General features: G+C 39.0%; 1 protein-coding gene across 4 annotated transcripts; it reads left to right on the top strand.

The window, feature by feature from the left end:
• The first annotated feature begins 1,510 nt into the window (after positions 1-1,510).
• cmtm8b (CKLF-like MARVEL transmembrane domain containing 8b) lies at positions 1,511-9,636 on the top strand. Of its 4 annotated transcripts, none has more exons than XM_005743193.1 (7): positions 1,511-1,770; positions 1,884-1,918; positions 2,042-2,061; positions 6,410-6,638; positions 7,925-8,098; positions 8,225-8,344; positions 9,116-9,636. In XM_005743193.1, the coding sequence occupies exons 4-7, from the start codon at positions 6,507-6,509 to the stop codon at positions 9,200-9,202; spliced, it is 513 nt and encodes a 170-aa protein (XP_005743250.1). In that variant the 5' UTR covers positions 1,511-1,770; positions 1,884-1,918; positions 2,042-2,061; positions 6,410-6,506; the 3' UTR covers positions 9,203-9,636. The 4 variants fall into 4 exon arrangements, with proteins under 4 accessions (XP_005743250.1, XP_005743248.1, XP_005743249.1 ...); XM_005743191.1 differs by having other exon boundaries at positions 6,397-6,638; XM_005743192.1 differs by lacking the exon at positions 2,042-2,061 and having other exon boundaries at positions 6,397-6,638.
• Positions 9,637-14,673: the final 5,037 nt, after the last annotated feature.

Genomic DNA, 14,673 nt, shown 5'->3' with positions numbered 1-14,673 from the left:
ATAAACCAATCTGCAGTGAACAAAACAATCCTTCCAAGCGTAGCTTTCACACCTGTCTTCCAGGAAACAACCACAGTCATGGAAGAAAACACCAATTACATCAAAATGGTGCCGTTTGCTCTGCAGATTATAAACTCCTTTGAGGCAAATTAAGGATTTGTGTCACTGGGCTACATGTGTAAAACTGACTCGACACACTCTGAATGGAAAAGTGTCCCATGATGAGGTTTTACAGGCTAATGCTAGCTGCTACATAGATGAACGATACATTATGACACAAGTGGTCAACTGAAACTGTGCAATCAGAAACCAGACACTCTGATCTGCTTATTTTATTCATAAAAAAGTTTCTAAAAATTTCAGTTAATTTATTTTCATATAATCAAAGCCTTAAGCTTATATATTTATGGCATGGGATTTTATTCAAGCTGCTTTCTCTTACTAGCTGTCTCTTCAATATGATCACTTTTTATGCCGCTCCCGGCAAAAGAAGGCCACGACAATATCTTAAATTAAAATTGTTTTTGACAAATATTAGAAGAGAACTTGAAGTTTCAGCCATTTTAAACAATATCACGGTCCCTTGTTACACCCTCACAAGTAATTAACATCGAGTCGAAAAGGTGAAACGCAGACATGGCTTCCTCCCAGGGATTTTCTAATTAGGGCCGTGCATTTATTATTTCATACCGAGCTCCAATCTCAAATAGCTACTGGCAAGTTGAGCCTCACGTCTCAATTATTTACTGAAAAATTACTGTCAGAGCAGTTTTTACTTTAGCCAAACACATACGGACAGCAGCGCTCACAGGTGAGGAGAGAGTGAAAACTCGAGGTGGGGCCAGTGGGGAAATCAAGTCTTTAAAAGACAAAAACAGAGTGATGGTGCTAAGAGTGCAGAGGTGGATGAGAAAGCTGAGCGCTCTGGTGAATCTCAGACTAACATTTGTGTCAGAAGAATATGTATGAGAAGGAAAAAGGAAAAATGTTAAGATCGAAATGAATTTTGGTAGACAGACGAGTCACATGACAGCCAAACTTTTTGGAAGAATTTAATTAATACAGTGCAAGTCTAATTAGAAATGTTTACTGGCACATGATCCTGTTCTAGAGGCCTTTCCACAGGGAAACACTGATGAAGACAACCCCCCCCAAACCCAGCAGTTACGGTCTCAGAGGGCGAGGTTGTGCCTTTCGGGGAATAACCACATAATTTTATTTAGAACTGATGTCAGGACTGGTGGTTAAACAGGGAGGGGCTGCTTTTATGGTTACACCGGGTATGTGCGTGCGCATATATGTGTGTATGAATGTGTGCATGCATTTCACCATAACATGTGTTGGAGGATGTGGCAGATGTTGCAGAGGCAAGGATTAGTGTGTGTGTGTGTGTGTCTTTAAGTGTGTGTTAAAAATATCTTTCCCACAGCGGGAAGCCACAGTGGCCAATTACAGCGCAGCATCTGGGCTAGCACACAATTATTAGTGCACGTGTGTGAGTGTGCGTGTTTCTGTGCATGTGTGTGTCTGTTTACAGAGGGGTTGTGGAGGTTCAGGCGGAGTTCAGGTTATTCACATCTCAGGATGTAGAGTTTCAGTAAATGGTGCAGCGTGTGTGCAACAGTGGCGCGGCTTTGTGTCACAGCGGCAGAATCTAAACACACACCACCACGAGGACGACAGAGCTGGGGAGAATTAGAGGCACGGAGATGAGTAAATATGGAGAAGCAATGGAGACAATGATGAGAATGGAGACGGCACTGCAAGGAAGTAAGGGCAGGAGAGAAAAACCAAATAAAAGCTCTAACATCTCCAGCAGAGATATGATACATTGCTCTCTTTTCTCTCTTTCTTTTTTTTCCCCTTCCACACTCTCAAAAAAGAATGCAGAGCGAAAATACAAGCCCAGCAACAAAAGGTACAACTCTGCACATTTTTAGTCTGTTGCATAATTCCCTCTGGAGTCAGTGGAAAACTAATTCTGTTTGTTTTATTTTCTCATTTTCAATTAAACCACTCTAAGATTATGATTGCTTTTCAGACTGGATGTTTTGGATGCAGGTAAGCTGGTTGTGGGTCAGACTTCACCTGAATTTCATTCAGATTAATTAAATTGCTCGAGGGGGTTGAAATGCAAGAGCAGTTGCAAAGTTTCTGCCCAGATATAGTAGCAAATTAATATTTTCCTTCAACAAGTCATTTAAAACAAATTATTTATGCTGCTTTACTTCCATTAATTATTGCAGTCATATTGGGTGTTTTTTGAGTACTTAAGCTTAACAACACAAAATCTGATAATAACATGGATAGACTTAATTCTGTCTCCACAGCTAACACTGCCACTAATTAAACAAGATAATATCCAAGTCTAAGGTGATCAGAAACCTCCTAAAAGGAGGGAAGTAATCAATAATCACCTGTAGCCTTGTGGTGTTTCAGGCAGATAAAGGAGAAGCTTTAACAAATTTAACTGAACAACTTTCAAACTAACTAATCACATCAGAGAAACAGCTGATAAAAAGAAATTACTATAATGCTGACTAACTATGTCATATATTTATTGATTACATCCAGTGCATGTGTGCTAGCTTTTCTGGTATTACAAGGCAATCTGTAGAAGATAATAATCCAATAATTAAAATATTTGATAATTTTGCCAAATTCCTACTCACAAAACATGAAAATTAAAATTCATCCAGGCAAAGAAAATCCCATTCATGCTGGTCAGTACATTACAAGCAGTGTATTGTGACAATGTGTTGTTGCAAATGCTAGTAGGGGGACAAATGGGGGTTTGGGATGCAGAGTATTAGGTGAAGGGTAAAAGAGTTAAAGCAGCAAATGGAAGTCGGATAACTACCACAAATACCTTTAGAGCAACAACAGCTGGTCATGTCACCAGTCATGGTTTCCCCATATGTGTGGCTGAGGACAGTGTCCACTCTAATGTGAGCACATTGACAGTAGCTTCCATTATTCAGACATTCAGTGCAGACGCTGTGCTGACAGCACATTTTGCAATGCACACCTTAGCTACAAAGCTTGCTTTCTGCGTGCTGTATATAAAAAAACAGTGGCTCTGTGGTTTCACGACTACATTCACGTGTGTGCTATGAAATGGGGATAAACTCACAGAACTATACTGATGATGCACTAAAATAAAACCGTTTGTGTAAGTTTTTACTCATGTGCACAACAATATTCAAGAAATAACTGAGAGCATAACTTGACATTAGTAAATGACATTCTGATTGTATTTCCATTTTTAATTAACAAACTGAAAGTGAAGTGACCCCAAAGCTATTGTGATAATTAGCTTTTAGACAGCTCACATAGAAAATCCATTGTCCTCAAACAAATACTAATGTGCTTTTGTGCCCACATCTGTCAATCCTACAGTACACACAGAAAAAGCCTCCACTCACTGTTAGTTTTATTGTTGTACTGGCTACATGTAGTCAGTGACTAGCTCAAGGAAGAAAAGAAAAGCTGCCCGGTTGCTTCAGTAAATGTAGATAGACAGAGAGAGTAATGCAGAGTATAGATTGCTGCAGTGGATATATTGCTGTTCGGAGCAGAATGTGCCCAGCAGAGCAGAATTAGTCTATCAACTAGCATAAGATAAAGCTTGAAAATATCCAGTCAGATAATGCACGGTCCTAGATATTGACTGCAGCAGAGCACCACAAAGCATCTTAATGTGAAGGTTATTGGTCGATCTGTTTGCATCGGATGTTGGGGAGAGAGAGCTTGGGAGCCAACCCAATGAACCTCATCCTCCTCTCCCTCTTTTATTCTGTTTCCCAAGAATCTTGTTGACTTGTTATTAATTTTGGCTTCATTTGAAGCCACCTGGTTATTCCAGTCACTTCTCTCCAATCACAGATTCCATTCTGGAGGGAACAGCTGCAGGAGCCAAAAGGCTTACGTACTCTTGTTTTATTTGGACAAAGTAGAGTATAGAACTGTTGGTAACATTTCCATTTAATGACGCTGGTTAGAAACTTTATTTGCTCTCTTTCTAAAACACAAGCATGCCTAAGGGGTGCATGCTTCTGTGGGGAGAAAGCATTCATTTAACCAAATAGTGTTACCTTGACCATACGACACAATAATGACAACAACAACAACAAAAACAAATATGTGTTGAACAAGAAAGCTACACACTCAACATGCAGACAATTAACCAGCCCAGTGAGCCTTGTTGGAGCTCCACCTTGTGCCTTTTGTCTCCGCGCTCTGCTATTTCCTCCGAGGCAAGGTTTTCTGCCTGTCTATGCATAACTACTGCCCCCCTATGGTCAAAGCCGTTCACTCACTTGTTTTACTGCACTGCAGCAGGCCCACACTCAGTGTAGAATAAAACAGGTCTAATTAGATCCTAAACCTTTCTTCTTTCTGAAAGATAAGACTTTAATCAATACAGCTTCAAGATTTCCTGTTTAAAAGCACCTTCTGCTCACTCGTGTACTTATTGCTTGCACATTTCAGTGTTTGTGCTCTACTGTGCTCTATGTGCAGAAGACACAGGAAAGTCTTTTTTTCATTAATTCATTTACAGGAAGTTACTCTCTGATAGGTTTTGTAGTATATTATTGTGCTTACTATGCACTTTACATACTTCATGAGACCACAAGGAATTTGCCACTTGTAGAATTGTAGTTCTTTTTCGGTTTTTCTAAGATACTCCAAGTTGTCTAGTGAACTAACAAACATTTTAACCATTGAGCTAATCCTTGTTGTTATTTTCGTTTGATGAATATTGAATATTTATGAAACAAAAAAAAAAGAATATTTACTTGTGGTTGATCAGTTCAAGCAAAACTTGATTTGTGACATAATGTATCACAACTTAATATATACATTAACATGTCTGATGTCTGGGGATTAAAGTGGGATAAGGCATGTGGGGGAACCCCAAGTTGAAGTGCAGCAGGGGAAAAGAATTATATAGAAATAAGTCACATAACGTGTTCAGTGAGCTCCAGTAGGTTTTTCATCGTGTACAGACTCTGATCTGTGCTGCGACTGCTCGGAAGCTTCCTGTTTTTTGTGGATTGAGTGACCTGAATTCAACAAGATATCAGATGTTACACAAACTATGTGACTAATTTCCCAACTCTAGACAGAATAGAGCATAAAAGGCAGAAATCAGCGAGTGAATCTGCATCAGCATCATCACTTTAAATTTAATTTGCTAAGTTTGTAGCCTAACATTAACCATGAACATCACAGCTGTCCTGCGAGTTCAGCATTGTGCATCACTGTAAACTTCATCACAATGCTGCAGACCAACCAGTTTAGCCTGAACCATCGTGTACTAAAGTGCTTGTTTACTTAGTTTTACAAAAACATCAGAAATACATCATGTTTAGGTCCAATATCTGATTTAAGAACTCTAATAATGAACTAGAACTTTACGAGTAAAGTTCTAGTTTCTAGTTTATAAAATTTTACTTGCTCAGCAGGCCTTAAGTTTGAAAATAATCTCTCACCTTCCTTGCCTGTACTGCCTTCTTACATGTTTCCGCATCTCTCTGTGCAACACATTAACTTTTTTTTCTCTCTCTCTGGAGTCCTTCATTGGAGAACTCATCACATTAACTCATCTGCCTGCCCACCCCCCGTGACTCTGTTCGCAGGCGTAAAACAGACTAGTGGCCATCATCCAAGGAGCCTTCCTGGGTAAACCAGTAATCAACCTCCCTCACGTCAAATTTTAGCCATTAAAGTGGTCTTCCGGTTCGCTTTAGGTCCTGCTGACAAGACTTGTCAGTGCCCCCTCTTTCACCCCCTGCAACCCCCAACCATCAGCCCAGCAACCCATCATAACCCATCACCAGTTCAAGCCCTGGCTCCGACAGTCTCGGTCGTTGTGTCCTTGGGCAAGACACTTCACACTTGCCTACTGGTGGTGGTCAGAGGCCCGGTGGCGCCAGTGTCCGGCAGCCTCGCCTCTGTCAGTGCGCCCCAGGGCAGCTATGGCTACAATGTAGCTTGCCATCACCAGTGTGTGAATGTGTGTGTGAATGGGTGGATGACTGACTGTAGTGTAAGCACTTTGGGGTCCATAGGGACTAAGTAAAGCGCTATACAAATACAGGCCATTTATCATATAGTATCATCAACACAAAGCAGTTATAATCAATATGTCCTGAAACACATTTCGCACAGTTTTACTCTACTCACCTTAAACTATAAGTTATTTATTTCCTTCCAATCTACACCACTTCTTTTTTTTTTTTTACTGGACACGACAATATAACGACAATTAAAACCATAAAAAAGAATCTTACTCAGCACTGGTGTAAACTTTTAAAAAACCCTAACACAGAGAAAAAAAAGTCTTTCTTGAGTCAATCAGATGAGAAGAGACAATGGCGTGTTTGTTTATAGTATTGTTTCATAGATGGGTGTCCTTGCTGGATTCCGGGAAAGGAACAAAACTTCCTCTGCTGCAGTCGCAGTCTCAGTGAAAGCAGACAGGCTCTCGGCGTGAGTGCATCATGGAGAGACCTGTTGCCGTGTCGGTGCGCAGGAGTCCCTCACTACCAGATTACAACACCTCGACCTCCACCTTGGCCTTTGACCAGCATTTCACTACAACTCTCAAAGGAATTCTCCTCCAGGCTGAGATAGTAAGTGTGACTTTTGAGTTTATGATCCTTTATCCTTGTACATTATAAGCACTGCTAAAATCAAGCTAATGACCAGAAGCAAGTGATTATTCATTCAGGAATCCTTGTCAGGAAGGGCGGTAATTTGGATGTTAACAATAGACATCAATAGAAATATAAAGGAACTTACAGTTATGGTAAAAGTTTACATTAATAGCTGTGAAACACACAGGCAGCTAGAGACTAGAGACAGCTTAATAAGTGGTTGTTTTAAGACTCGAAATATACAGACAGGTCTTGAATTATGCTTTAATAATGATTGTTTTTCTAGAAGTTTTTCTATTTACACATTTTAAAGAAAAGTTATATTTCCCTTGAATGTTTTATGTTTCTATGAAAATCGGAAGTTGACCAAAAAACCCCAAGCAAATCAACTCTTCCTCCTTTTTCTCCCTCTTTGTCCCTCTTCCTTTCTAAATCAGCTGAAGGAAAAAGTCAGGATAGCCTTACTCTAAATACAGTCTGGCTGTCTGCCATTCAGAGGCTGGGCACGCCAGAGCTAAAATAATCTGATTTCAAACCATTGCAGTTAGGTTGTTAAGAAAAACCTAACAACTTTCTGGTTGGGTTTATGTTTGCAGATTTAAGAAACTGTTCCGTGACCATACAGATTGGCATATTAGTTGCAATTTTAGATCTAATACTTGCAGATAAAACTTGAAAATTAAACCATAGGAACTCCTCTTTAACTTCAAATCCTAACCTTTGGCTGAGTGCAGCAGGTGCACTGAACCATTTCAGTAACACAACAGGTTATTTTGTTAAGTTCCCGAGCACTAAATGATTTGATTTCAAAGGAAACCAAAACAGCTCACAGTCATGCTTCACACCAGAAAACAGTTTCTTCCTGTGATATGAAACATCCAGCAAGAATCTTTTGTCGTGGAGGGGAAGGGTGGGGATTGGAATAGTGTTGGGAGGAAGGAGATTTAGTCACTCACAACCACAGCACTCACCCACTCACTGAGATGGAGAATTAAAGCGATTAAAGTGACATGAAATACAGTTAGAGTTATGCGGTTTAATCATTTTTGACTTTAAAAAAGCTGAAAGTCTACACATCTTCAATCCACTGTGGTGCTGTAACGAGACAAAACTACAAACGTCATCTTTGGCCAACGAATTATCAGTCCAACCACATGCAATTTCTGGAGACATATCTATATCATACATGAATTCAAAAGATACAGAGAGATTAGAGCTTCAGCCAGTATTGACTCTGTCTGCTCTCCTCCCCTCTCTTCTAGATATGTGGCATGTTAGTGTGGATTCTGGTTGGGGGTACAGACTATTTTCATCTGCCTGCTCTCTGCTGGGTGATGTTTCTTTCCATCTTGTTCTGGATTCTAACAGTTAGCCTGTTTATAATTTACCTCACTGGAGTCCAAAACAGGATACCACAGGTCCCCTGGACCACACTGGTAACTCACAGACACATGCAAATACTGCACAAACAAGCTGCTTTACTCTTTTTGTTAAAAACTATTTTTCCAGGATTTTGCAAATAGTTTTTAAAACCTGTAATTCTCTGTCTTTGTCTCTATCAGTCACTGTGCATTAATTGCATTGCTACTGCACTATATCTTGTGACAGCAGTAGTAGATGCTCTCTCCGTCAACCAGGACGTCAGGGGGCGACACAACTATAACTGCTGGGCAGCATCAGCGGTAAGAGCACCTACTATTTTTCAAGACAAAAAAGAAAGAAAGAATAGCAGAAAGCTATAAATGCAGCATTTCTACAAACACAGCGACTGAGCTACCATGGAGATTATTGGTCTGAAGTCTTGTTTTGTTTTGATAAGACAAAATATACTTTTATATCTCAAATGTTAGAGCTAGATCAGTAAGCATAACTTAAATAAAGTAAATTAAATTAATAAAATATGACAAAATAAGTAAAAAATAGAATAAAACGTGTGTAAAAAGTCAGATATGATACAGTACAATGCATTATTAAGTCGCTTTAAAGATGGCAACTGATTGTAAGTGGTCGCATGCCTGAGCCGAGTCGTCCCAGCAACCATTTCAAAGGCACCAAAATTACAAGTTCATTACACACAACCGCTGTTTTCCCCAGTGTGACTGTAGCATAACTCCAATTTTAATCTGTACGTAACTTGGTGCTCAGCACTGAAACTGATAAGAAAGCTTGACCTGAAATTTTCTTAGTATTTCTCCACCAGAACTTTATATTCCTAAAATGGAAAGATTTTAAGTTTATATGTATGTGGGAACTTAAATGCTAAGGACAACATAATGGGTTGTACTGTAGACTGTTTCTGGGTGCTGTAAATGGAAGTCAAAAAATGTATATATAAAATAAAAATGTATATATATATACATAAATACAAATATTATGTCCAAATCTAACTTCAGCCTGTTTTTGTGTCTGTTTTGTTTCCCCCTTTTTTTCTCATCTCCTCGTTCACCTCTCAGTTCTTTGCATTTCTGACCACACTTTGTTATGCAGGAAGCAGTTATCTGAGCTACCGTACATGGAAAACCACAGAAGAAGAGCAGTAGCGTCATTGCCTCTCATCTTATTGCAACATCCTTCTTTTTCTCTGTCAACACAAACGTTTGTGACTTCTGTGACCAAATTCTAACGAAGTAAAGTTCAGTAGAAAAATGAAAAGCCTGCTGTGACGGAGCAGCCACTTGTTTTCAGCATGTTTAACCTTGTTTGTGTGATGCAGCCATGCAACCAGTGGTCTACATACAAGCAGTTTGAGAAGATAAAGCAGTGAAGGACGTAACATAAAAACCATGTGTACACATGTGTACAACGTGCGTTTGTTCTAATATCCAAAATGCTTTTTATTTTGTGTATTGATTTTTCTCTTGATTGCCACCAATTTCCAAAAAGATCAAGTCAAAAACGTGCTGCTCACAAAACACTGAACATTATACAACTTTATCCTTCAACCATAAAGCATAAATAAAAATAGTAAAAATCATTTGTATAAGCTTTGTGTGATTTTGATTAAAAGTGCAAAATGTCACAGCTTCTTCACTGCTGCAAACGTGCAATTTTTTTTTCACTGATGTCTTTTCATTTAATACCAAAAACCCCCACCTGTCATTAGCACATATTATATATTTAAACTTGGAAACAAACTAAACTCATCTTACATAATGACTGTTCTGTTTGTTCACAGGAAAACAGTAAACTGCAGACCCAATTTCCAAAAAAAAAAGAAAAAAGTGTAATACAGTGCACCCACTTTGCTATTTTCTTAAGAGATTTTTTGTTCGATGTTTAATCAGTTCAGTTTTATTTATATAGCAACAAATCACAAAAACATTAATCAGTGTTTCTGTCTTTCATTAATAACTTCATCTGTATTGCTGCCTTAATAAATGAACAACACTCCCCAGTGAGCTCCCAGGGATCGTAATCCCATTACCACTGAGTCGTCTGCTCAGCAGTCTGAGCTCTGCATCAGGGTGGGGCAGGTAGAAGTTAAAGGAGCCCTGCACTGCAGGACCAAAGGTCAGCACATGATGATGAACATTAGCATTGCACATGTCAACAAAGAGGAAATGTAACCAGTAAATGTACCAGACCTGAGTGGGCTGGCTGACGATCAGAGAGCGCCCTCTGGAGGTCCCAAATATCACCTGATAGATGTAGTTGTTATCAATTTTCCAGAGATCTAAAATGTAGGCAAATAACTAATTTAAAACAGATTAATGATATAGATGATGATGATGCAAGTAGAGTAGAATACAAAGTAATTAAGTTAAAAACTATACACCACAAAAAAATAAAAATCTGTAAATAAATATCACATTAAAGTAGGTTAAATGATTAAAGAACATTTCACATGGTTATAACGTGAAGCTAATATTTTAGCATCAAATGTCTCTGACCTGATCAACGGCCTCTCCATCAAACAGTTCCAGCTCTTGTGGGGTGCCATAGATGCGACCGACCACGTCGGCCCAACTGTTATGGTAGCGGAGCGGAGCTGTGACGCATACGTTACAGAAGAGGAAGAAAGCGCTTTTTCATTTTGACTCTGTTTGAACTACAAGTTTCTTTGGTCTGTCCATTCCCCATATTCTCCCTAAATATATTTTAATTTATTAACAATAACCTGCAAGAATGCAACAGTATTGTATGTATAGTGTGTATGCAAACAAATCACTAACAAATATGACAATTTTACAGTTTCAGAAACGTAGGTATGGCCTCAAAATAGAAATGTCATGTTTTGTGCAAGCCACAAACTAATATTTAAGATCATATAAACAAGAATGAGCGTCCTGTTTGTAATACAAATAGGAGCTCATGGCTGTCACACAGTGGCAGGTTGTTAATCACGAAATGCCTTTTGCTAGTCCTATACAGGGCTCTTTTCTTAAAAGTAATGCAGGATGCTACTCATTTACTCCAAGGAGAAACTACTACTTATTACAGTACTTTCACGTTTCTCTGTAAAATGACCTGAAACGCATTGTCCCATTATTACCAGTAAACAATATAAACCTGTAGGCTGCAGTCTCACACATCAATCCAAATCCCTATCCTTATGAGGACACACATATGATTTTCTCTTAGTACTTAAGTATAAACAAAAAGCTGAAAACAGAAAGCAAAGATGAAAACCAGGACAAAGAAACAAAGCGATCCCCACAGTGATTCTGCTTTAGGGACATGAACAGGTCAAATCAGAGGCAGCAGCCTGACTGTTCATCTGTTTATTATCTTTTGAAGTTCAGGGTCTGGCTGCTGGGTTGGGGTCAGCATTCACTCAGCTTTAACATCACTCTGGGTTCTTGGCTAGTTTAATGTTAGCATGCTGTCTGTGTTAGCAATAACATTAATGTGGAAAGTGTAATTCCTGCTTAAGGAATTCAGGGCAAATCTCATCCAACCCTCAGGCACTGCCACCAAGGTTGTTTAATTTCCTCAGTGGCCTCATCTACAGTAACGAGGGATCATCTCCAGACTCTGCTTCCTCTACAGGAGGTGTGTCAATGAGACTGAGGAGATTCTTGAATAACACAGATGACAGTCAGAACCCATTCCTGACCCAAAGGCACAAAGAGACAACTGTCTCATCCACCAGGCAACACCCAGACATATAGGCAGTGAGCCAAGACAATGTCTGAATCTTTTTCAAATATGCATGAAACAGTAAAGCCAGTCACACTGTCATGACCTGACACTGAACAGAGGAAGACAGAGGACTTAAATACACAGGAGGGTAATTAGTGTGTGAAGTGTGAACACCTGGGGAGACACAGCTGACACAAATGAACATGACGCCACAGGGGGGAATAAAATGAAACAAACTGAACATGGAAACACTAGACTCTTCAAAATAAAACAGAAAACATGGAGAGACATAGACATGACAACACAAGCTTGACAATTAGAACATGAAACCGGGGGATAGACTAACGCACAGGCATACCTGAAAGTAAAACACTGAGGATAAGACAGCTTGAAAGTACTGACATTACTTTGAGTCTGATTCCGTAAAAAGTGACAAAAACATTAGCTCCCGCTCTACACTCTGCATGGGAATAAAACTTTCTACAGCGATAAACTAAGCAATACAGGAACTAATTACTTTTGAAAACAAGTAATCAATAACGTAACAGGATTCGTTTTTGGACAAGTAATCTGTAATTAGTAACTAAATATTTTTTTCAAGTAACTTGACCGACACTGCCAGCTACACAGAACAATATACTTTAAATACTGTCCTTGGCGTTTGCATCTTCAAAGTTTGACAGGAGCTTACACTATGCACTTTTCTTGACTTTACTGAAGCTCCCAAAAAGTAATTATCATATTACTATAAAACTGTAAAAAAGCATAAACATATTGCAAACATCATTACTGACAATACTGTTACTCCACTTGGCACAGACCAAATGCTTTGACTTGAATACAAAAGGAAACAGATTTACTCCACACCTAAACACCAGTTATTTTGGCTGCAGTTACATTTGATCAGACCTAAAAATATCACTCTTAAAAAGATTAAAAACACAGTTACTCAGTTTACTCACGGACAGATAGTTTCCAAGGCAAAAGTGGAAGAAAATAATCCACAGTAGAACTAGCCACGTGATCTGCCATGGGTGACTACAACTGACTGCCAGAAGGTGGCACCGTGGTTCACAAAACCTCACAAACATTTAAACGCTCTCAGACTGAGAGCAAAACACATATATGAGTGTGACTTTACTGTACGACACAATAGTTGATATACTTTGACATTATACTTTTTCCTATGCATATAGTGTCGGGAATGAAATGAAGGAGATGAGTGAAATGACAATTTTCGAGACAATAATAAAATGAAAGTGGCACTGACAAAGATACGTAAGGCAGAAAGCTGGAGGTGGTAGAGTTAAAGATGCTATGATTTTTGTTAAGCGTGGACACAAGAGACTCAGCCAGAGGAAATGCTAATTACTCATGCATGTAATACACATACTGTATACATCCTCTGGCCACTTTATTGGTTGCACTTAATAATGTGTTGCACCGCCTTTTGCCTTCAGAACTGCCTCAATTCTTCATGGCAGAGGTTCAGCGAGGTTCTGGAAACATTCCTCAGAGATTTTGCTCCATATTGACATGATGGCATCACGTCCTTGCTGCAGATTTCTCAGCTGCTCGTCCGAATGGATGCAAGTTTTTTTTTTTTGTCATGTGAATCACTTATCTCCCCAGTAGATGCCCTCATTGAGCTTCTAAACAGAATATTTGCGGCTTAGCACATATCTTCATACATCGATGAGCCGTGTATAATGGTACACAGTAAGGTACAATCTTAAATTATCTGAGCTAATTCAGCTTTGCTTTTGCTATTGTTGCTCATTAGATGCTGATGTCCCACTGCAGAGGACTTATTTGTATCTCATGTGTGCTGAATTTGTTTAAACTACAAAAGCAAAGCTGTTTTTTTATGTAATATTTAAATTCCCTAAGTGACCTTGTTGTTTTGTGACAGGAAGTGACCTGATTTGTGGCTCCTACGGTTATACTGGCATCTTTACTTTGAATATAACTTCTGAGAATCATGAATGTTATGTGCACACTCAGCTTCCAAAGTTTAGCAAAAAATCTCTAAATCCTAGATGTCATCTTACGCATTTTCCTTACTGCTCCTTGGTCATAATGCTACGAGCCCTGGTTCCAGTAATGCTTAGATTTAAGCGTGATCCTTTTCAGTGTGGTCTTGTTGTTCTCTGCGAGCGCTGAGCATATTAATTCAGAAAACAAAAGCCTGGGAAGCTGTCCATGTGGCTTATTTACTGAAAAGCTGCAGAAAACCGGGGCTACGTCCACATTCCCTAAGCCTCTGTAGCAGGAAGGGCACTCACTCTTTTTGAAAATGTTTTGCACATTTTTGTTGAAAGTCAGCTAACCCTCAATGTGAATGTTAAAGCCATAACTGCATTTTAGCCTTGTTGCATTTATCTATAAAAGTGCTCACTGACAACACAACACTGTTCCCTTCACAGTCCTTCTCATATTTAACAAGTTTTGTCTGCAGGCAAACAAATCAGATAAAATTGTGTAGCACTATTCCCTCCAAGAGATTTATCCGGTTGGGTGTGGGATTAAACCTTATCTCAGAAACCGTATCACCAATTTTTCATTAGCCCTTTAATTCCTATAGTATCCTAGGAATGAAGGATACACAGTTTTTGTGAGTTTTTGAGACATCGACATCATCAGTTTCTCCCCCCTGATAAACCTAAATACATTTTTAAAACAATGTCAGACAAATACAGCAAATGCAATACAAGTTAAAACTCATATATGGAAATTAAAATGTAATTAATATTTAAACAAATTTGTCAGGTGGTTCTATAAACTCTCCATTTGCAAAAGACTAGAACTTTCTGGCAATTACTTCAAATTTCAGGCTTTAAGGGATTAATAAGCTCAGACCTCTGGCTCTGCCTCACCTTGTCCTCTGTGATGTGGCTGGCCTACACGTGGGACTAAATATTCATGCTAA

Source organism: Pundamilia nyererei, unplaced genomic scaffold (assembly GCF_000239375.1).
Source record: "Pundamilia nyererei isolate P.nyererei 1_Seehausen unplaced genomic scaffold, PunNye1.0 scaffold00128, whole genome shotgun sequence".
In the NCBI taxonomy this organism is placed as follows: Eukaryota; Metazoa; Chordata; class Actinopteri; order Cichliformes; family Cichlidae; genus Pundamilia; species Pundamilia nyererei.
Note: the sequence above shows the minus strand (reverse complement) of the source record. Positions and strands in the feature narration are given on the sequence as shown.

What these genes read in the sequence shown, in the direction of transcription:
- cmtm8b (XM_005743192.1), top strand. Translation starts at nt 6,507, where the DNA reads ATGGAGAGACCTGTTGCCGTGTCGGTGCGCAGGAGTCCCTCACTACCA. An exon ending in TTCTCCTCCAGGCTGAGATA is followed by an intron (nt 6,639 to 7,924) that starts GTAAGTGTGACT and finishes CCTCTCTTCTAG; the next exon opens with ATATGTGGCATGTTAGTGTG. An exon ending in AGGTCCCCTGGACCACACTG is followed by an intron (nt 8,099 to 8,224) that starts GTAACTCACAGA and finishes TGTCTCTATCAG; the next exon opens with TCACTGTGCATTAATTGCAT.